General features: G+C 32.6%; 4 protein-coding genes across 5 annotated transcripts; 2 read left to right on the forward strand and 2 right to left on the reverse strand.

Annotated features, from left to right (window-relative positions):
- Window positions 1–288: 288 nt before the first annotated feature.
- On the forward strand, window positions 289–1,886 carry LOC124830901 (eugenol synthase 1-like). 2 transcript variants are annotated; one of them, XM_047304766.2, is made up of 5 exons: window positions 289–592; window positions 676–810; window positions 882–1,119; window positions 1,217–1,420; window positions 1,516–1,886. In XM_047304766.2, the coding sequence occupies exons 1-5, from the start codon at window positions 410–412 to the stop codon at window positions 1,680–1,682; spliced, it is 927 nt and encodes a 308-aa protein (XP_047160722.1). In that variant the 5' UTR covers window positions 289–409; the 3' UTR covers window positions 1,683–1,886. The 2 variants fall into 2 exon arrangements, with proteins under 2 accessions (XP_047160722.1, XP_087956782.1); XM_088100656.1 differs by having other exon boundaries at window positions 1,238–1,420.
- A 6,981-nt stretch (window positions 1,887–8,867) lies between these two features.
- On the reverse strand, window positions 8,868–10,416 carry LOC124830904 (isoflavone reductase-like). The gene is made up of 5 exons (XM_047304769.2): window positions 10,131–10,416; window positions 9,912–10,046; window positions 9,598–9,835; window positions 9,289–9,492; window positions 8,868–9,173 (listed from the first exon to the last, which is right to left on the reverse strand). Exons 1-5 carry the CDS (start codon window positions 10,344–10,346, stop codon window positions 9,010–9,012), a joined length of 957 nt encoding a protein of 318 aa, XP_047160725.1. The 5' UTR covers window positions 10,347–10,416; the 3' UTR covers window positions 8,868–9,009.
- Window positions 10,417–15,300: 4,884 nt separating this feature from the next.
- LOC148192046 (isoflavone reductase) lies at window positions 15,301–19,368 on the reverse strand. The gene is made up of 5 exons (XM_088100699.1): window positions 19,111–19,368; window positions 16,220–16,354; window positions 15,906–16,143; window positions 15,591–15,794; window positions 15,301–15,480 (listed from the first exon to the last, which is right to left on the reverse strand). Exons 1-5 carry the CDS (start codon window positions 19,324–19,326, stop codon window positions 15,317–15,319), a joined length of 957 nt encoding a protein of 318 aa, XP_087956825.1. The 5' UTR covers window positions 19,327–19,368; the 3' UTR covers window positions 15,301–15,316.
- A 3,275-nt stretch (window positions 19,369–22,643) lies between these two features.
- Window positions 22,644–24,297, forward strand: LOC124833857 (isoflavone reductase). The gene is made up of 5 exons (XM_088100407.1): window positions 22,644–22,973; window positions 23,058–23,192; window positions 23,269–23,506; window positions 23,622–23,825; window positions 23,935–24,297. Exons 1-5 carry the CDS (start codon window positions 22,758–22,760, stop codon window positions 24,096–24,098), a joined length of 957 nt encoding a protein of 318 aa, XP_087956533.1. The 5' UTR covers window positions 22,644–22,757; the 3' UTR covers window positions 24,099–24,297.
- Window positions 24,298–24,456: the final 159 nt, after the last annotated feature.

Consider the following 24,456-nt stretch of genomic DNA (forward strand, 5'->3'; position numbering starts at 1 on the left):
ATAAAAGATACATTATGTTATATTCATTGAATGAATTGAGATAGTTAATTTGGAGTCCACTACCAAAAACTAGATAGTTAATTTTGATTCTAAACACGTTACTACTCAGTGGAAAATTTGGCCAATAAAAGTATAAGTGGTTCAAGATTTTAATTTATTTTAATAAATGCGAGCTACTTTAAGACATAACATCACAGTCAGATAATAAAATAAAATAAAATAAAATAAAATAAAATAAAATAAAATAAACATTAGATTCGTATCTTTCATTATTATTCACACTTCACTTGGCTTATATTGAGACCGAAACTGTCCTATTAGGAGGCGAATTCATCCCTAAATTCATCATATCCTCAAACTCAGTGCTTCTATTTTGATCTGAACTAAACGCTAAAGTTATTATTGTTGAATGGCAGCGAAGAGCAAAATCCTGGTTCTTGGAGGAACAGGATACCTAGGAAAATTCATAGTTAAGGCGAGCACAGAAGCAGGGCATCCCACGTTTGTGTTGGTCAGAGAGAACACTGTTTCAAATCCTGAAAAGTCTAAACTTATTGAGACCTTCAAGACCTCTGGAGCCACTCTGCTTTATGTATGTTCTTTTCTTTTCATCTAGGTGAAAAATTCGGATAGTGTTTCAAATTTTGATAAAAGTCCCTGTGGGTGATTTTGCAGGGTGATCTAAGTGATCACGAAAGCCTTGTTAAGGCATTGAAGGAAGTTGATGTTGTAATATCTGCAGTGGGTGGAGAGCAGATAGATGATCAAGTGAAGCTCATTGCAGCAATTAAACAAGCTGGAAACATCAAGGTACATGCATAATGTCGTTTGTCACAAAACATTGAATCAGACATATTGATCTCTGTTTGTTCTGTCATCAGAGGTTCCTCCCATCGGAATTCGGGCTTGATCCGGACCGTCACAATGCAGTCGAGCCAGTGATTAGCTATCTTGAGGGAAAAGCGAAAATCAGAAGGGCAATCGAAGCTGAAGAAATCCCTTACACGTATGTCTGTTCAAATGCCTTTGCTGGTTACTGGGTGTCTACACTGGGACAAGAAAATATCACAGCCCCTCCTCGGGACAAGGTTGTCATTCTAGGAAATGGAAACGTCGAAGGTGAGCTAAATTATCCATTACAGTTTTTCGTACAAGTAAAAGATAACAGATATGCAATAGAATTGTTTGAGTTGTGCGTTTGAAATGTTTGTTTAAGGTGTTTTTGTGACTGAGGAAGACGTTGGAACTTACACCATTAAAGCAGTGGAGGATCCAAGAACCTTGAACAAAAATCTATACCTCAGACCCCCTGCAAATTTTCTGACCTTCAACCAGTTGGTGTCCTTGTGGGAGAACAAGATTAAGAGTACCCTTGAAAAAGTCTACATCCTGGAAGAACAACTTCTTAAGCTCATCCAGGGTCAGTGTGTTATAATTAACTTAATCAATGTTACGTGAAGGCAATTAAATACATTTACATTTAATTAACCTTAATGATTTTGTTTATATATGCAGAGTCTCCTTTCCCTTCTAACTTTACGTTAGCATTAGGCCACTCATTGTGGGTAAAGGGAGATTGTTCAAACTTTGAGATAGAGCCTTCTTTTGGAGTGGAAGGTTCTAAACTTTATCCTGAGGTTAACTACACCACGGTGGATGATTATTTGAACGCGTTTGTCTGAAATCCAGGGAATAAAATCAGAACATTCTGTGAATTATTCAAGAATTTGTACTTTGTCTTTCAAGTAATTAGTTACTTAATCTTATGTTGTTGTCACAAGAGTCCCTCTATTATGACTCTCTTATTGTTCGCTTGGCTTGGCTCTGTTTTAAACTTCTCATAATATAATGTTCTATCTATCATTACCATTCGTTTTTTACTGTGATATTGCTTGCAATAATTTTAAATCCTCTTATTGTGTCCTCTATTATATTTCTACTAATTTTATTTTAAATAACTCTACTGCAATTGAATGCATTTTATAATTCTAAAACATTAAATTATTTACCTTTTCATTTGTAAAAAAGTAAATTTTTTTATTAAAAACCATCTAGAAAGATGTATTAAAAACCTAAACTCAAAATATGATATATCTAATCATCAAATATATATGGAGCATATGAGGTGTAGTTTTAAAAATAATTTCATTCGTTCAAAAATATAATTAAATTACTTAAAAATTCTTAAACTTTAATGTAAAATTAAAATTCATCTATATTCTAAACATATTGTTTAGTCTTCAAATCTTAAAAATTAATAAATATAATTTTTTAAATTAGTTAAATTATTTTTTTTAACATATTAAATATATTTTAGTATAGTCTTCGAATTTTTACACACATTCTAATTTAAAAGTCAATCTAAAATAGACTTTAACAAATAAAAAAAAATTAACATTTTTAAATTAAAATAATTATATTTATTATTTTTAATATTTAAAATAAAAATGTATCAAAATTTAGAATATAAATAAATTCCAATTCTATATGAAAATTTAGAAAATAAAATCATACATAAATTATTAAAAGGACAACAATAAACTGATTTACGTATACTACTTTACTTTTTATGTTACGACGTGGTTGGTTGAACCATGTACATTTACTTTGGTGCGAATGGTGTGCACCCTTCTCTTTCAATAACTTTTTAAGGATAAACATTACGTATTTCATTTCTCATAAATCCTATGTTATTTGGTCATAATTTCGTTTTCATTTTTTAAAAAAAAGACCAAATTTCCATTACTAAAATTTTCCCAAAGAAAATACTGTACTAAATTTAAAATTTGAAAACTTCGGTTATGAGCTCCCTATCATCAAATCACCAACTTCTTTGATGAAGAACTTACATCTTCAATCCTAACAATTACATAAATTAGTTTTATTTCGTTTTCTTTAAGGCTGTAACTTTTTTTTCAATAAAACAAGGCCTGGCCTGAACGTAAATAATAATAAAAATAAATTTAGAGGTTAGAAGTTTGTGCAAAAGCTATTGTAACCTCCCATTATGTCAGATTTATCGGGTTTATAATAGTAACAGAGTATAAATGCTGCTATTCCAAATGATATATTATATATATATGAGCAGTTGACCACCCAAAAATAATACTTTTGCTGGTAATTTCTTCATGCGCCACTTTCTATTAAATAATCACCAGCCATGCATCTAAGTATTCATTAAAATTTAATATGCAGAATTAATTAACCCATCTATTCATTCATCTTCATCTTCTACTTTCTACCTTCCCCACCTTCCCCAGTTAAACAGTTCCCTTCTCCACATACCAATGGAATAACTACATATAAAGTCACTTTTCTTTTTATAATCATGCAGTCATTAAATTCCTTTACATACATTCTAATATTTATAATTTATTCTAACATAAAAAAAAAATCATTAATTAAGCAACTCATAGTTGTCCCGTAACTCACAAACTACCTGTATCTCAAATACTTAATTAATTATTTAATTATTATTTTTATATTCAAATAATTACTTATTTTATTATTAGAAATAAAGAAAAGAATATATACAACTGAATTGTTGGCTGTTATGAATTACCAACTTTGCGATTTGAAGATGATATAAGTAAAGAAAATAATTTATTTGTTGACTATTTTAAACAAATATACCCCATTATCTAATAGAAGAATATCATGATGAATATTTGTTAAGTTGTAATTCATTTTAAAGATTATTTCTGATTAATTAACAGAGTAAAAAAACTTATACTAATACACATAGATTAAACCATCAAAGAACGACAGGTTAAAAGTTTTGCATTAGTCGTAACAATTTTTGGCAGTTTCCTTGTAACCATTAAAAACATAGTCAGCAGATGTTCCAAACAAAACTATTAAGTATATAAAAGGAGTTCATTTTGACTAAGTAAATTATAAATGAAATTTTTAACAAATTTTCCAAATAAAATTTATCAGAGTTGTTTTAAAATTTATTCTAATTGAAAAGAGAAAGCTCTAACTTTATTAGCAATTTATTCTTACTTTTTTGAAAGGGAATAATTGAGGTTATTTTTTACCTCGACCAAATCAAAGTCAAGTTTGAACGAGAAAAAATAAAACCTCTCCTTATGTAAGCAACTCAATTATCATTACTAAAATAATGTCAACAATAATAATATAATGAATAAATGAAGAGGACAATAAAAAAAAACCGCATCGTCGATCCAATACATCACATATATTTTATTATAATATTTTCTTTCTCATCTAATATTTTCTAAACGGATTCTGTTGAGTACAAAGTTTCACATGAGATAAAATAAGAGATGAACACGAGTTTATATACACATAAGATACCTCAATTAGTAAGAGGTCTTTTGGAGTAGTACCAAAAGTAAATCCGTGAAAGCTTAGTCTAAAACAGAGCTCATAGTTCAGGTCTGGAGTGGAAAAAAAATATGTACATGCACATAAAATCCATGAATATTTACGAATGATAAATAAAAATATTTATTTGATAATAGACGGACAAATATTTGAATATATATATATATATATATATATATATATATATATATATATATATATATATATATATATATAGTTTACATGAATAGTATAAAAAAATTCATAAATATTTTTTTATAGATATCGAACCGATAATAGAATGAATATATTTTTTTATGAATAGAATATATATAGTACATTATCCATATCTAACACATTTTCTATTACATTTCACACGTTCTTGTCACAATTGACGAAGAAAACTAATTTTGTTGATTGGAGTTTGTTTATAAAACTCTCATCAGTTTCCAAAAAGTATGGGAAGTAGTTGAAAATGACACCAAAAATCATCAGACATTGAAGATTAGACAATTGCTTAACTTGTTGTGTTGAGAGCATCACAAAAGTGAAGGACAAACCAACCATATATACACTCGTTGTATCAAGTTATCGATGAGTCCAATTTGGAGAAGATAACAAATGTTAAATTTTCAAAAGAAGCATGAGATATATTGGAGAAAACCTATAAAAGGAGACAATCATGTAAAGTAGACCACACTTCGAACTCTAAAAAACAAGATTGAAAGCATGAGGATGAAAGAAGTTGAAGGAGTTACCAAGTCCGTCTCTCATTTGGAGACCATGATGAATCAACTTGGAAGGAATGGTGAAACACTTCCCAATTGCTGAGTGGTGGAGAAAATTTTAAGGTCGTTAACTAACAACTGTACGAGAATATAGTATATGTCATTGAACAATCCAATGGTTTGTCAATGCTCTTAATTAAAGAGCTTGTTGGGTCACTTGAGGCTCATGAGCAGCTAAAAAAGAAGCGGAAGTTACTTGATAAACTACTCCAAATAAAAGGAGAAACTCAGAACACTCAAAGCATAAGTTGATACCAAGGAAGTATAAGCGGTCTTGGTGGTAGAAGTCGTAGAAAGGAAAAAGAGAAAGAAAAGTCCAACCAAAAAATTCGTGTGTGAAACAAGTTGACCACAACGACAAAAAAGAACTCAGAAACGTTTAAGTTTAAGGAAAAAAAGGATTTTGTTGTGTAAACTTAAATATGAGTAGTGTCAAGTTGTTAAATTAATTGTCTTAGAAAATTAATTGTAGAAGTTGTCAATGTTTCTAATAATAATGATTAAAGCATATGTAATAATATAATTAATGAACATAGTTGAAGGTCATGTCAAATGATAAATAATTCTTGGGTTTAATACCTCTTTTGGTCCCTAGAAAGGGGGCCAATGTTCAATGTGGTCCCACCTTTTTTTAGAAGTTCAATGTGATCCCATCTTTTGTAAAAAGTGTGCAATCAAGTCCTTTTTGGAAACGGCGTTAAGTTTTTAACGGAGCAGCTGACAGGGTGGACTGAAGTTAGCTACGTGGCTTTGTGTGGGTAATACGTGGCAGTGAGAGGGTGATACGTGGCTGTGAGAGGGTAAATCAGAAGTTAGGGTTTGAGTTGCAGAGAAATTAGTAATTTGGGATTTCTTCTTGGTAAGAGTCCCCTCTCGCTTGCTTCACTTCCACCATTTATTTGAGAGTTATTGCTTTTGTTTTTTTATTAACGTTATTCTTCATTCCATCGTCCATTTCCAAAGCACAATCAAAATTTCCTTCTGGGCACCTCAAAAACAGGTTCTTTGTTTTGTTTCTTTGGGTCCCATTGAGTTGTATCATCAAAAAACAAATTTCGGAGTAAAGCAGAAAACGAGTAGGATAAGGTAAGGCAAATTGGGAACCCGGAACAAGAAAAAGGGTAAAAGAGTGATTGACTTTGAGATATTTGAATTGCTGAGTTTGCTTTGAGTTCAGTTTTCGAAGAGAAGGGGTAATATGAAGGGCAGTCGAGACATTGTTCTGGTGAGCCAATCTTGATTTTACCTAATTGTGGATGGCGTTGTAACCCCAATGCGCGTGTTGGAGTCTGATTCCATTGCTTCGGTGAAAATGAGGATTCAGCAGTGCAAAGGCTTCGTGGTGAAAAAGCAGAAGTTGGTTTCCGATGGCAAAGAGATAGCCTGGATCAAGGAGTATGGTATCGTTGACGACAATGTTCTTCGCCTCTCTGATCTTCTAAGAAATCCCAAATTACTAATTTCTCTGCAACTCAAACCCTAACTTCTGATTTACCCTCTCACAGCCACGTATCACCCTCTCACTGCCACGTATTACTCACACAAAGCCACGTAGCTAACTTCAGTCCACCCTGTCAGCTGCTCCGTTAAAAACTTAACTCCGTTTCCAAAAAGGACTTGATTGCACACTTTTTACAAAAGATGGGATCACATTGAATTTCTAAAAAAAGGTGGGACCACATTGAACATTGGCCCCTTTCTAGGGATCAAAAGAGGTATTAAACCATAATTCTTGTATTGCTTAATATAAACTACAAGTCATATTACAGAATTTATTTCTCAGAAAGATTTTTCTTGTCAAGACAGAGGACCAACTTCTTAAGAACATCCAGGGTCAGTGTATATACTCTCTGTGACCATAATGAATCAAGTTACTTGATCAATATTTAAATTGTCTAGTGAATTCAATGCAATGCTTTTACACTTTTGTTGTGATCTTATTTTTCTGTGCAGAGTCTCTTTTCCCTTCCAATTTCATTTTAGCAATATGCCATGCAATGCTGGTTAGGGAAGTTACTTCCAACTATGAGCTTGACCCTTCTTTCGGCGTGGAAGCTTCGGAAATTTATCCCGAAGGTCAAATACAATACCGCCGACAACTATTTGAATGCGTTCGTCTGAAATCTATGGAAATGCGTAGCTGCCAATAAACTACTGCACCCGATTCAATAAAAGCAACATTTGTGTTGTCTTTCTGTTGGTTAGTTACTTGTGCTCTGTGTTTTCTAAAAAGGAGTACTTTTACTGTATATTTCAACTTGGTAAAAGTTCTTCTACTAAATCAGAGCAAATGACACATTATTATATTTATTTGACATAAAATTAAAGATAAAATACATAAAAATATAATTTTTTGTATTTTTTTAAAAACATAAATAAAAATAGTATCAAATAAATGTAAAATATATAAATATGTCAAAAAATTATTTTTCAATAAAGTAACATTAATGTTCTGTCACTGATTCTTTTAGTAGATCTGGTTAAGATTCAATTGCAGGATATAATTAGTTTTACATTAGAGGTATAATATATTAGTATGCAATTTATGAGATTTTTGAGTTCTAAAACTATAGTAACTGGTATTGTAGTATAATATCAAAGTTATTCATTCTGTTTATAAGCATAAATAAGTTGTGCAGGTGATAATATACCAATAATTACTCGATTGTAGAAAGATTGTGTGGCGAGATGTTAAGATTTAACTATAGGACATAAGCTTCGCAATAATACACATACTTGTAAATGATGGCTACAACTAAGAAATATAAAAACTTATTTTTTTAAACAAACCATGCTTCACAAAAAGCATAAAAAGTGTATGGGTGTTTGAGTGAATTTTAATTCAGTTTCATTTGTAAATTCTACTCTGAATCAAAGTTATTTAATATGTTGCATTTGGCTTGATGAGTTTTATTTTACGACATTGTTTTTCTTAATTTGATAAAGAACAAAATAAATTTATCCCTGCAACATTTGCACACAAAAAGTAGAGTAATAAAGAATCGCACATGATGTTTGTATGCCATCTCAATAATAAAGGTAAGAAAATTAAGTTGCAAGAAATTCCCAAGAATATTAAGACACTAAGCTATCAAAATAACTTATTAGAGTAAGATTCCTACAGTAACTATAAGTCAAATTTCGCCTTAAACCATATTTGATATTTTCCCCTACGTACTTTGGATAATGTCTGGCATGTTTGTACATTTTTATCATTAATTTACACTCTAACAGGAATAATTTAAATTAATATTATTTGAATATATTTATTACGTTTCCAAAAATTATAAAAGAAATTAAGTTATCAAATTTAATTTCCCTATATTTGTACGTTTATAATAAAGGTTAAAAGTTCAGTTGCTAGAAATATTATTGCCAATGATGGTGAGTAATAGTCCACATAAAAAATTGTAGGGAAGAGATAAGCTAATAGAATACTTATTAGGGGTAAGATTCGTCCAATTACAGAAACTTAATTCAACTTAAATCACATATGATGCTTTTCAGTCATAGTTATATTCTGACATATTTCTTTCTAATGAAGTGTATATTTTTGTACTATTTTTTATTTTTCCTTATCAATCTCGTAGAACCAAAGTGTTGTTTTATGGGCTTGAAATCCTTTTGAGAGCCACTCACCAAACGAAGCATAAAATAACACGCAATCATCCAAGAATGATGTAAAGTATTTGAAAACAGTAACTTTTGACTCCTGATTACAGTTTTGCTATTCTTTTGGCCAAAAGAAGATACATTAATATAAATGGCTGAATAATTAGGTAAACGAAGGAATTTGGAGAGAATAATAAAAAAGGGAAAACGACATCATTAGTCTTATTGGGCATTTTGCATAGGCATCATAAGATTGCATTTGTTCCTCAAATTTGAGAAATCAGAGAAACTGGTTCAAATATTCATCTACGGTGGTGTACTTGACATGAGGATAGGCCTCAGAAGCCTCGACGTCTCTGGTGGGATCAATCTCATACACTGCATCTCCCCTTATCTGCTGTGAGTGATATAATGCTAACAGGTAATTATTTGGGAAAGACAACTCTGCACTCAACCAAAAGAAAAATAAAACAATTACATGCTTTATCTCACAAACCAGCATATCAAAGGATATACTCATATCCTACCCTACAGAAAATGAATTTGTTAAATTACTTACCTTGAATATCCTTCAGAACCTTTTCCTCTGGAACATAGATTTTCTCAAGACTCTTTCCAATCTTTTTCTCCCACAAAGACACAATCTCATTTAAGGTCAAATAATTTGCAGGAAGTCTTATATGCACGGCTTTGTTCAATGTGTTAGGGTCATTCACTGCTTCCACTGTGTAAGTTCCCACATCAGCCTCGGTCACATATGCACCTGAAACCATTAACAATATTATGTATATATGTACTCCTTGAAGCAATTCACTTTGTCTATAACTGTTTTGTTTATAACTAAAATTGAAGTTTACACTATGACTACCTTTGACGTTTCCATCTCCTTGAATGAATATCTTGTCCCGAGGAGGAACAGTGATATCAATCTGTGCCAGGTTACGTAAGAAGTAACCGGTAAAAGCATGACAGCATAGGTAGGTGTAAGGGACTCCCTCGGCTTCGATTACTCTCCGGATTTTTGCTTTTTCCTCAAAAACTTCTCTCACTGGTTCAACTGCATCGTGACGATCCACATCCAGTCCAAATTCAGATGGGAAGAATCTCTGTCGAGGAATGAAATTAGTATGGAAAATGTGGTTATTTAGAATAGATTTATTTTGATGAGCAAGAGAGGCATACCTTGACGTTTCCAGCTTCTTTGATTGCTGCAATGATCTTGACCTGATCTTCTATGAGTAGTCTCCCGAAGGAGCAGATGACGACGTCAACCTGTTTGATGGCGTTGACGAGACTCTGATGATCGTTCATGTCTCCCTGGAGAGAGAAAGGAGTGGTATGATTAATGGTGTGAAAAGAGAAAAATGGTAAGAAAGAAATGAAGAGAGGAAGGGAAGGTACTTGGATTAGAAAAACTCCAGAATTTTGGAAGTTCTGAAGGAGTTCATCCCTGGTTTCAGGATTTGCAGCTGTGACGAGCCTTGGTTTGTTAACATTGGCTGGAGTGTCCCTGACCAACACATACGTTGGATTCCCCGCCTTCACACTTGCCCACACTATGTGTCTTCCAATGGCCCCTGTCGGTCCCAATACGAGGATTCTGTCTTTTCCGGCCATGAGAAGAGATGACACTGAAAACAAACACTTAGTAGTGTGAGGTTTTCTTGTTTCGGTAGGTAACTGATTGAAGCAGGAATGACTTTGTGGTGCATAGACAGGAACACTTGGGATGGTATTTATAGGGCAACCCAGTTGGCTTAATATCTCTGAAAGATTGACTCTCTTAATAAAGAAATATGTATTTTCTCACAGAAGGGGAGGCTGCGCCATGAATTCAGACGTTGAAAACCAACGAATATTTTAGTTTGGTATTTCATGTTCGTAAAATGTCTTGTAAACATATATCTATAATGTTGATCTCCATGTTTGACGCCCAAAAAGAAAGAAATTTGTATTTCCTCACCAGCGGCCGTCGGCATCACATGACTCCATCAATTCTCAAGTCCATAAACAACCAGTAATTTGACTTTCGTTTGGTTATTTTTATCGAGCACAGAAACATGATTGCTAACAAACAAGAGAGAAACTATCCACCGTAAAAACCTCTCCCAACGTACCAAACAAACAATGTTTAAAACTCATTAGAGCATATTTTCACTTAATAGTCTGGAAGAACATTATGCAAGCGAAAAAATAAAACAAATTTAAAATAGTTATATTTTTGATAAGTACGAAAATTACGTATTGAAAAGTTATAACTAAAAGTAGGAAAGTGTGTATAAATTGTACAAGAATTTATACATCAAAGTAGAGTGCTATCATATGTTTTTGGATAAGTCAGCATTAAATTGCTCAGCTAAATAACTCGTTGAGCAAATATAGGACAATTAAAGATAGGCTGCAGTTGAATATTTGCTTAGCACATAAAGAGTTGTGCGCTTAGCGAAATAGTTATTTTTTTCAATTGACTTTTAAACTGGGGAATAGACAGAAAGAACTCCAGATAGAATTTTCGACAAAAAAAAGAAACGAAAATATCTCAGCAACTTCTAGAGACTACTTCAAGCATCAAGACACCATTGTTGTTGCAAGGATTGCTTCAAATGTGTACGTTATAGATGTCTAGGAGTAGTTAAATTTTTCTTTCGTTGAAATTGGATATAATGAACTCATTTTGACGTAATTTTCCTGTTATATCGTTGTTTATTCATATGCTCTTTCTTTAATTTACTATCATTGTATGAAAATATAATGTTATTTGAATGTTTCTGATTACCAGAAAGTAACTTTGAACATGAACATAGAAAGAACATCTAAGTGATTTGGGATCTAGGGATAAACTCAATAACTTGGTCATTCTTAGCATTAGACTTAATGCAAATTGTAGGTTAAATTGACTAAAGGATTAACAGTTTGATATATTAATTTAGAACTAGTTGCTAAGGGATTAAGACTAGTATGCGTTGATGTGAATGTTTGAATGACATAATGATATATTGTACAAAGTTTTATCTTCATATGAACCCAATTTCAACCAAGTTTCTTTTAAATATAATTCCTTGCACACCAACTGTTTAATAAAATACCAAAAAAAATTGTTTTGTGCATTTTGATGTCTAATTGAGTTATAAAAAAAAGAATTCTCATGTGTTGTATGAGTATTACTTGGAACGATGTGGTATATTTGGCAAAAATTATCAATTTTAACTACAAAAAAATTCCCTAATATTCAATTAAAGAAGTCGGTCAATGGAAATATTAATTTTGATTGTCTATGTAGATCAAAGAAGAAAAACGGTCAATTTTGTCCAAAATACTACTATATAGACAAAGTCAGCCAATGAAAATAGGAGCGACCAAATATTTATGTCTAACAATAGGGTTCATTAATAAACTCTGGCTTGTGTCACAAAGTATTTGAACTTTAATTATATTATTATTGGCTCAATTTTTTTTTATGCAACCGCCTTACATAATTTAAACAAATGAGTCTTGACTGCAGGAATTTATTAAAATGATAAAAACAATTTAACGTTATATATTTTAGTTTTTAATTAATATCTGGTTTTTAAATACTTTTCACCTGAAATAATACATTTACTCAATGAAGAATTAGTACAAAATCAACTTTGAATGATACGATAAATTTATGAAACAAAAGCTTTATAATCACATACACAAGAGACATGTCAAAAAAGTTATATCCTAGAAATATGGCTGAAAAGGTTCAGCCGAAATAATCCAAGCTACATGTCACTATACTAAACCCGGCGGCAATCGGAAAATATTATTATAATCTAAAGTTCTAAAATGGCGATCAAACATATTTCATCGTTGAATTTCTTTACTTGACTTTTTTATTTTTTTAATAAATTGGTTGAAAGGTGGCAATATATTTTTTAATATTTTTATCACATGAAAAAGAGGAATTAATATTTTTTAAGTTCATGTGGGCAATTGTGTAAACTTTCATTTAAATATAAAAACTTATATCTTCTTTATTCTTTTTAATTTTTAATCTTTTTTATTTGAATAAATTTTGTTTTGTTACAACAATTTTTATTATCTCTCAACGATTTTATTAGTTTGATATTTGGAAAATTTTCTTCGATCTCTAAGTTACACTTCCCATTTTATTAATATTATCTTTATTTATACATTTGTTTTCTTCTTTGATAATTTTACATGTTTTTAATATGTTTATTTGTTTTGTTGTTTATTGCCATTATATATTTTTTTGATGAACTTTTATATAATTATTTTTATTTTTTAACTTATTTTTTAAGTAATTTTATCATTGCAAATGTATAAGGATGTTTTATTTATTATAATATAATAATTCAACAACCATTAACATGAATCATATGTCATTATTAAATATAAATTGAAGTTTAAAAGAGGAATGATCTATAGTTTAATCTTATTTTTCTTAATAATTTGATTCAAAAGGTGTATTATAAATAAGATTACAACGAGTCAGGTTGAATAGAGTGAGTGTTTATCTATTACTCAACCTGTAACAAAAAATTTCATTTGTTATTAGTTTAAAAAATACCCATGGATATTTTAAAATCCGTGAATACTCGTAAATATTTTAAAAATATATTCTATAAATTTTTAAAATAAAATTACAAAAGAAAATATAAAATATAATATAAATTAAATTTTAATTTTAATTAAACTTAACCTAATAAAATATAAATTGATTTTAATTTAAATTTAACTTAATAAAATATAAATTAAATTTTAATTTTAATTTTTTCGAGTAATATATACCTGCGAATATGGATAGTATGATATCTGTTATTCACTACCTACGGATAATAAATATATATAGGTAAGTATTTTTGTCATCCCAAATTATAATTTTTATTAATATCTAAAGAATCATTAAAATTTGGATAAAGGAATTAAAAAACACATTTAAAATATTTTTAAACTTAAATATATTTATTTATTTTAATAATTTAAAAAATATTTTTTAATTTTATTAACTTTATTTCATTAATGTTTATAAAATTAATAAATATTTTGGTTGTCATGAATTTTTTGATGTGGAATTATGTAATATTTTATATAATTTTTTTTCATGAACGAAATACAATCACCCCATAATCAAGCCATCCGGACAGTCCTGAAGAGCAGGACACAACTAAATAGTTATCGAACGTGGCATAATTAGCAAACGAAACCGGACTGGCAGGAGCAGAAGGTCCATTATAAGGAAAAAGGTAGGATTTTTCTACAATGGTTAAGGTAAACAATATTTAGAGGTATTGGGCTGAGATTGGGTCGTGATTAAGGTTTCACTAATCTCAAACTAACGTTGAAAAATATAAATATAGGTCAAAGGTAAGAGGTAAGTGATCGCATTTACTGTGTATTTAATACTTATATTGAACCTCGTATGAACAGTTCACTGACTTAAACATCGTATAACCTTTGGCAGGTACATATCCGGATGGAGGAGTGAAGACAGGAACAAGAAGAACGGTTACCATATGACATTCCAAGAGAAATGGTGTAGGTAGTAACTCGACATCATAACCAAAACAGTTATGTTATTTTATATGGTTTATTGGTGTATATCATAATGTTTGTTTTTCTTGGATTGCCTGAGAAGTGATATCAAAATCAATGTTCACCCCTATGATAGTTGATTTAGACAAATATGTTTAATTGGATGATGAATCTTTTCACATACTTATATGAACACATTTAATGAGAGGTGTTTTATGTTTAAGAATAAGTTATAAAGTCATACATGTAAAAATAAATAAGTTTTCAGTAATATTTCGTGAGTGAGTTTGAATTGAAAGTGAAGTTATATTATTGAGTAGTTATTCTTCAATAGATTAGCATCTAGTGTGTGTCCTCTTGAATATAGAACAACAGGACATATACAAAAGCTATCGTGATCCATTATTAAGTTATTAAATCTAGAGGTTGTTATTAACTGATAATTATTGTAACAAAATTATTTATTACCTGACCATTTCAATTTGATGAAGGGTACTATTATTTTACTCAGCAAATTTTTATATTTACTTTAATTTTATTATTTTACTCTTTAATTTCTTTTTTATAAATATAAAAACTGGAAGTGCTTAAACACTGTTCCACCGTCAACCACATGCTCAAGTTTCACCCGGCGTCTTTTTTTGAATAACTGATATTTTTATGCTGAAATTAATTTCTACACATTTTTACTACGTTTTATCTTCATCTTTCCGTTATCAAATATTTATTATTTTTTTTTCCTTATTTTGTCTGTTTAGTGTGCCTCTTTCATGAATTTCCATTGCAAGTGCAGTGTACTTGGAACTTTTTTTCAGGGTCCTTACGAAACAGAAAATAATCAAGACACGTATCAAGAATGATGTAAAGTTTGGAAACAGTACTTTTGACTGCAGAAAACATTACAGTACTACAATTCTTTTGGGTTAAATGAAGATTAAAACAATAATATATGAATGATTATTGAAGTCTTAGACAATCGAAAGAAACTTTGCAAAAATAAAAAGAGGAAGACATCAGCATTTTGCATAGGCATCATAAGAGCGCATTTGTTCCTCAAATTTGAGAAATCAGAGAAACTGGTTCAAATATTCATCTACGGTGGTGTATTTAACGTTAGGATAAGCCTCAGAAGCCTCAACATCTTTGGTGGGATCAATCTCGTACACTGCATCTCCCCTTATCTGCTGTGAGTGATACAATGCCAACAGGTAATTGTTTGGAAAAGACAACTCTGCAGTCGACCGAAGGCAAAATAAATCAATACACTCACAAACCAGCACTTGAACTGATATATATACTCATATCCTACCCTAAAAAGAATGAATTTGTGAAATTACTTACCTTGAATATCCTTCAGAACCTTTTCCTCTGGAACATAGATTTTCTCAAGACTCTTCCCAATCTTTTTCTCCCACAAAGACACAATCTCATTTAAGGTCAAATAATTGGCAGGAAGTCTTATATGCACGGCTTTGTTCAATGTGTTAGGGTCATTCACTGCTTCCACTGTGTAAGTTCCCACATCAGCCTCGGTCACATATGCACCTGAAACCAGTAACAATATTATATACGTACTCCTTGAAGCAATTCACTTTGTCTACGTTGTTATATAACTGTTTTGATTATAACTAAAAGTGAAGTTTACACTATGACTACCTTTCACGTTTCCATCTCCTTGAATGAATATCTTGTCCCGAGGAGGAACAGTGATATCAATCTGTGCCAGGTTACGTAAGAAGTAACCGGTAAAAGCATGACAGCATAGGTAGGTGTAAGGGACTCCCTCGGCTTCGATTACTCTCCGGATTTTTGCTTTTTCCTCAAAAACTTCTCTCACTGGTTCAACTGCATCGTGACGATCCACGTCCAGTCCAAATTCAGATGGGAAGAATCTCTGTTGAGGAATGAAATTAGTATGGAAAATGTGGTTATTTAGAACAGATTTATTTTGATGAGCAAGAGAGGCATACCTTGACGTTTCCAGCTTCTTTGATTGCTGCAATGATCTTGACCTGATCTTCTATGAGTAGTCTCCCGAATGAGCAGATGACGACGTCAACCTGTTTGATGGCGTTGACGAGACTCTGATGATCGTTCATGTCTCCCTGGAGAGAGAAAGGAGTGGTATGATTAATGGTGTGAAAAGAGAAAATGGTAAGTGTTAGGAATAAAAGAGAATGAGTTAGACACGTGTGAGACACGTGTAAGGAGAGTAATATGTTATAGTTGTTAGAAGAGAGAGAAGGTATAAATAATAAACTAAGTAGGGGGAGAGGGGGATCGGAGAATTTGTTCAGACTGGATATTTTCCAGAGGAGGAAGGTTAGGCTTCCTTGGGGTGATTCTTGTATTCTGATTCACTCATTCATCATTAATACATATATACATACTTTTCCATTCTTTATTCGAGAGTTGTGGTGAGAAGAGAGTCTTGATTAGGTTATTGGCATAAAGTAACCTAACAATTTGGTCCGACCTGCCGGATCCAAATCGGAGGAGTTGCGCGATGGAGAACAAGATGAAAGCACTGGAGGAAAGGTGGGAAGGAAAGTTCGAGTCCATGGAAGCCATGTTGGAAGAGATTCGAGAGGAGATGAGAGGAAGGGCTCGAAAGGAGAGTCGCGACCGTGGAAGACGAAACATTAATCGCGACCGTGGGAGAAGAAGGAACCAGCGTCGGAGCTCCGAAGGGAGTCGCGATTCCGTCAACGCTGAACGCAAACGGCGACCACCAGAGAAGTCGGAGGACGAAGCGGAAGAGGACAGAGGAGACGTGCAACTTAGCGGGATGAAACGCATTGAACTCCCAACATTTGAAGGAGTGGACCCCATGGGCTGGATCGCGAAGGCAGAGAAATTTTTCGATCTACAGAACTTGACGGAGAGGAAGAAGATGAAGTTGGTATATACCTGTATGGAGAGAGGCGCGAGCTACTATTGGATTCGTTTCTGGCGGAAGAAAACCCGACATCCAAATTGGAAGATATTCACGGAAGCGCTGACGCGGAGGTTCGGCGAACTGAATCGAGACACCGTTTGTGAGGAGCTGGCAGCGGAGCTACAGGAGGGAGGCGTCAACAAGGACTTCCAGGAGTTGGGAAATTCGGTGCCACAAGCATCGGGAAAACCAGATCACTCATTTTCTGTTTCTGTCGATCTTGGAGCTGGCATTATAAATGGTGTTGAGGCTGTGGGGGCTATTGAGCGAAGATCAGATACTTATTCGTTGATTGGTGATCCGTTCGATCTTGGGTCGACAATGATGAACAGTGATTGCTTTCGCAATGACAAAGAAACCAAACAAAACAATTCGGCAAATAGACCATTTAATTCCGAAAGGGACAGTTTGGTGGAAAGAAAGCTGGATGAGGATATTTTGAACTCTCAGGAGAGGAGGGTTAGGGATTGGCACTACACTCACTTGGAGCATGATTGTGCTGCTTCACTTAATAATGTTTCTCTTTCCGATTGGAATCACGATGAAGTGTATAGGAGTTTTGGAGGAGATCATGGTATGATTATAAGGGGTCACAGTTTCGTTGTTGAGTATCTGGGAGAAAGAATCACAATTCCCTTGAACCACATTGTAACAAATGTGTCAGATGATATCAAGGAGTCTGGTCAATATTATAAAATCAAAGTTTCTACAGCAAATAACAACGATTTCTTTGGTGTTACTGTTCTTGTTACTGTTTTACTGGGCAGTTTGAAGGCCGGAACTATACAGTGGTACCCACCTTTGCCACAATGGAAATGTTTTTCGGGGAAGCGTTTTAGTTATGGAACTCTAAATACAGTGGTTCTGGAATTTCCTAGTGAAGTTTGGGATTATGCTGGGGACTACTTGGAAGCAACAAATGCGAGGAGAAACACTAGAGGTCACTACTTTATGTTTTGTAATGTTAGGAACGCAGTTGGGGTTCCTGCCCTTATTGCATTAGAAGTTGGTAAAGTAGCCACAGATGGTCAAAGCTGGAGCTCTTCGAGTCATCTCAAACATGCAATTAAGGTTCTCCGAAAATTTTTTGGGCAGGATTCAGTTCCAGATCATGTTACATATGTGGTGACTGATTGGGATACTGTTTGGGGGGCGATGATGAGTGGCCTACGTGAGTCTGTTAGCAAAATGGACATATTGAGCACTGGAAATGAATATATTGTTGAGACGAAGGGATTAGAAATCAGAGACAAACTTTATTTCTTTGAGTCGGGAGGTTTGGATGTGAATTTAGGAGCTACCTGTTTGGCATCCCTGGGAAAAATGAAAGTAGATTGGTGGCAGTTGAGCATGGAGATTGAGCAGGAAGAATGGAAGACATCGGTGGAGGATTCGAGGAGCAGAATGTTGGAAGTTGATAGAATCCAGGAAGAATGGAAGATATTGGAGGAGGATTTGCCACCACCCAAGCCTCGAGACTTGAATTGGAGGGCATCACCTGGGAAGGGAAGAGGAGCATTACGGCAAATAACAGTTCCCTAACTTCAACCTTGAGGACAAGGTTGATTTTGAGGGGGGGAGTAATGTTAGGAATAAAAGAGAATGAGTTAGACACGTGTGAGACACGTGTAAGGAGAGTAATATGTTATAGTTGTTAGAAGAGAGAGAAGGTATAAATAATAAACTAAGTAGGGGGAGAGGGGGATCGGAGAATTTGTTCAGACTGGATATTTTCCAGAGGAGGAAGGTTAGGCTTCCTTGGGGTGATTTTTGTATTCTGATTCACTCATTCATCATTAATACATATATACATACTTTTCCATTCTTTATTCGAGAGTTGTGGTGAGAAGAGAGTCTTGATTAGGTTATTGGCATAAAGTAACCTAACAGTAAGAAAGAAATGAAGAGAGGAAGGGAAGGTACTTGGATTAGAAAAACTCCAGAATTTTGGAAGTTCTGAAGGAGTTCATCCCTGGTTTCAGGATTTGCAGCTGTGACGAGCCTTGGTTTGTTAACATTGGCTGGAGTGTCCCTAACCAACACATACGTTGGATTCCCTGCCTTCACACTTGCCCACACTATGTGTCTTCCAATGGCCCCTGTCGGTCCCAATACGAGGATTCTGTCTTTTCCGGCCATGAGAAGAGATGACACTGAAAACAAACACTTAGTAGTGTGAGGTTTTCTTGTTTTGTAGGTAAGTCACTAAAGCAGGAATGGTTTCGTGATGCATAGACAGCAACACTTTCATTGGTATTTATAAGGCACCACAGCTTTGTTCTGCATGCAAACTTTGGCTTCATGTGCTGTCAAAGTCTTTGCACCAAATAAACAACAAATATGTTCAGCAGCTGGCGGCGCCGTACCAATTTAAAGACATTTTCTTTTGGTCAAGCATTCAATTGTGCACCGATATGAATATTATGTTTTTGTTCAATTTTTAATACAATTAATTTTATATATATATATATATATATATATATATATATATATATATATATATATATATATATATATATCCCAAAAATATAGCTAGAGGTTCTGACATTTATAATGAAATAAAACATTTATAAAAAATAAAGTTTAACTTACAATTATTCTAAAATAACCCTAAATTAAAAATTTTACAGAAAACAAAAACATACACACACCAAAAAAGATTAACATTGATCATAGAAAATGAGTAAAAATAATGAAATAAAAACTATTTGATTAAAGAAAATTGATAATACATTAATTAATTGTAACTCTACACAAAAGAAGAAATGTGTATTAAAAATTATATTAAGAGAAAAAATGTTTTAAAAATCTTAATGAACTTTGTGGATAAAGAACAAAAAGAATTGTTATAAAACTAAAGACCAATTCGAATATTTTTATTACTTTAAAGTTGAATCAGGATAAAAACAAAAATGAGAATGAAAACAAATATGATGACAATGAAATAGATACATAGTCATCATCGTTCTCATATCCAACTCATATAAAAATTATGTATTATTCATATTGATAGTAATATACTTAATTGATATGAAAAATTTTCATTAAATGAAATACTTATATAAAATTATTTATTTGCCATTCCTACTTTAGATATTGTATAATATGAATGTTGGGTTCGATAATATTTTATTACGTGATTTAAATTTATTTTTGCTATAAACTCAATTGATGGGACACAAATCAAATCTCATAATTTTTGTATTATTAGGTGTACCTTGATTGAGAAAATGAAGATAGAAACTAAAATTCTTAATATTCGGAATTAATAACATTTAGATTATATAGTTTTTAAAAGGATTCCCTATTGACTTACTGTGTTTTTAAATTTAATAAATTCTGCAATAAGACCAAAGAAGAAGAATCTACACCACTCTACAAACAATTTATTATAAGTATGAAAAGTCCAGCACGGACATTCAACGATGGAATACGTTTGATCGCCATTTTAGAACTTTAGATTAAAATAATATTATCTGATTACCGCCGGGGTTAGTACAGTGATATATACGCAGCTTGGATAATTTCGGCTGAACCTTTTCAGCCATATTTCTAGGATAATAATTTTGCTGCCCATTTCAGATTTATTCACTATATATTAATTAATAACTAAAACGGATTATTTTAATTTTTTTTTATCAAAGTAACGACTTAAATTATGTAAAGTGGTTCAGGAAGAGACAAAATATCTTTTTTCCTTTACCAAAAAAGGAAGATATAAAACGTTAGTCTAAATTAATTTAAAGAATTCATACATATTTTATTAGATAGAACAAACATTAAACATCAAACAAGTAAGTTTTTCCAGACATATGATCGCGAGTGAAATTAAAATTAATTATGTGTATATCAAAACTTTTTCCACTAGAGTAACCATAAGGTCAATTAGTATACTATAAGGTTATATTTGTTACACAATCGTCTAATAATAAACCATAATCAATATAATTTTTTAAGATAGTTCTCGTAAAAATATATAGTTTATTGTAAATGGGAGGAATTATACACATATTGTAATGAAGAAATTTAATTCCATTAAATTACTTAAAAAAATAACAACGATTAATATCACAAGTACATACATATATAGATCAACAAGCATACTCCTCATTTTCATCCAAATTTATTTATTTATTTTTTACATAAAGGCATATTCTTTATTTCAATTGAGCCACACTTAAATTAAAGTTTACATACACACTCAAATTAAAGTTTACATTCATTTGACACACCTAAATATTTTACATTCATTTGACACTACCCTTACTTACTTTGTATTCTCTTCTTTCTTGAAATAACACAAAAGTTTATACTTTTTTAACTATTTTACCCTTATAGCGTGTGTCAAATGAATATAAAAGTATGTCATGGTATCATTACTCAATTTATTGACAGATATGTAAGGTTCCTGATACCTTCATCCACTTACTTTTTAAATAAACAATATAATGTATCATGACACACTTTTACATTCATTTGACACAAAATATAAAGGTAAAACAGTTTTAAAAATGTAAAGTTTTGTATTTTTTTCAGAAAGAAGAGAGTAAAAAGTAAATAAAAATTGTGTCAAATGAATGTAAATTTTTTTTAAGTGTGTCAAAAAAATTATTTTCCATACACATGTTACCAACCGATAACTAGCTTGAAAAATTATTATCTGACACACTTAAATTTTTTACATTTATTTGACACAATCTTTACTTACTTTTTATTTTCTTGTTTCTTGAAAAAATATAAAAGTTTACAATTTTATCACTATTTTATCCTTGTACTCTTCGTCAAATGAACTTAAAAATATGTGGTGGTGTCTTACTCCGTTAGCTTATTTGAATGAAGCCATGCTGCACAAAATTGACTGTTTACCTTCTTTCTACATAAACCATAAAAGTATGTTACAACCTCATATTTCGATTGAGTCACTTCTTTAATCGAGTATTTGGGAACCTTTTGTAATCAGATTATAATTATTTTACATTTAGTTTCTCGTTGGCATAATGTTGTTCAAGACTAGAGTATATATTGAAGTGAATATGAGCTCTAATGAATTTTAAACATTTTTTGTTTTGGTACTTTGGGAGAGGTTATCTACTGTGAATAATTTCTCTCTTGTTTGTTTGCAAACATGTTTCTGTGCTGGATAAATAACAAAAAGAAAGTCAAATAATTGGTTGTTTATGGACTTGAGAATTGATGGAGTCATGTGATGCCGACGGCCGCTGGTGAGAAAATATATATTTCTTCATTTTGTGGCGTCAAACATGGAGATCAACATGATAGATATATGTTTACAAGACATTTTATGAACATGATATAACAAACTAAAATATTCGTTGGTTTTCAACCTCTGAATTCAAGGCGCAGCCTCCCTTCTGTAAGAAAATACATATTTCTTTATCAAGAGAGTTAATCTTTTAGAGATATTAAGCCACAAACTGGGTTGCCCTATAAATACCAACCCAAGTGTTGCTGTCTATGCACCACAAAGTCATTCCTGCTTCAATCAGTTACCTACCAAAACAAGAAAACCTCACACCACTAAGTGTTTGTTTTCAGTGTCATCTCTTCTCATGGCCGGAAAAGACAGAATCCTCGTATTGGGACCGACAGGGGCCATTGGAAGACACATAGTGTGGGCAAGTGTGAAGGCGGGGAATCCAACGTATGTGTTGGTCAGGGACACTCCAGCCAATGTTAACAAACCAAGGCTCGTGACAGCTGCAAATCCTGAAACCAGGGATGAACTCCTTCAGAACTTCCAAAATTCTGGAGTTTTTCTAATCCAAGTACCTTCCCTTCCTCTCTTCATTTCTTTCTTACCATTTTTCTCTTTTCACACCATTAATCATACCACTCCTTTCTCTCTCCAGGGAGACATGAACGATCATCAGAGTCTCGTCAACGCCATCAAACAGGTTGACGTCGTCATCTGCTCCTTTGGGAGACTACTCATAGAAGATCAGGTCAAGATCATTGCAGCAATCAAAGAAGCTGGAAACGTCAAGGTATGCCTCTCTTGCTCATCAAAATAAATCTGTTCTAAATAACCACATTTTCCATACTAATTTCATTCCTCAACAGAGATTCTTCCCATCTGAATTTGGACTGGATGTGGATCGTCACGATGCAGTTGAACCAGTGAGAGAAGTTTTTGAGGAAAAAGCAAAAATCCGGAGAGTAATCGAAGCCGAGGGAGTCCCTTACACTTACCTATGCTGTCATGCTTTTACCGGTTATTTCTTACGCAACCTGGCACAGATTGATATCACTGTTCCTCCTCGGGACAAGATATTCATTCAAGGAGATGGAAACGTTAAAGGTAGTCATAGTGTAAACTTCAATTTTAGTTATAAACAAAACAGTTATATAACAACGTAGACAGAGTGAATTGGTTGAAGGAGTACATATATACATAATATTGTTAATGGTTTCAGGTGCATATGTGACCGAGGCTGATGTGGGGACTTACACAGTGGAAGCAGTGAACGACCCTAACACATTGAACAAAGCCGTGCATATAAGACTTCCTGCCAATTATTTGACCTTAAATGAGATTGTGTCTTTGTGGGAGAAAAAGATTGGAAAGAGTCTTGAGAAAATCTATGTTCCAGAGGAAAAGGTTCTGAAGGATATTCAAGGTAAGTAACTTAACAAATTCATTTTTTGTAGGGTTGGATATGATCAGTATATCAGTTCATATGCTGGTTTGTGAGTGTATTGATTTATTTTGCCTTCGGTCGACTGCAGAGTTGTCTTTTCCAAACAATTACCTGTTGGCATTGTATCACTCACAGCAGATAAGGGGAGATGCAGTGTACGAGATTGATCCCACCAAAGATGTTGAGGCTTCTGAGGCTTATCCTAACGTTAAATACACCACCGTAGATGAATATTTGAACCAGTTTCTCTGATTTCTCAAATTTGAGGAACAAATGCGTTCTTATGATGCCTATGCAAAATGCTGATGTCTTCCTCTTTTTATTTTTGCAAAGTTTCTTTCCATTGTCTAAGACTTCAATAATCATTCATATATATCATTGTTTTAATCTTCTTTTAACCCAAAAGAATTGTAGTACTGTAATGTGTAATCTGCAGTCAAAAGTAATGTTTCCAAAGTTTTACATCATTCTTGATACGTGTCTTGATTATTTTCTGTTTCGTAAGGACCCTGAAAAAAAGTTCCAAGTACACTGCACTTGCAATGGAAATTCATGAAAGAGGCACACTAAACAGATAATATAAGGAAAAAAATAATAATAAATATTTGAT

The sequence above is a fragment of the Vigna umbellata genome, chromosome 10 (assembly GCF_029865625.1).
Source record: "Vigna umbellata cultivar VRB3 chromosome 10, Vumbellata_1.0, whole genome shotgun sequence".
In the NCBI taxonomy this organism is placed as follows: Eukaryota; Viridiplantae; Streptophyta; class Magnoliopsida; order Fabales; family Fabaceae; genus Vigna; species Vigna umbellata.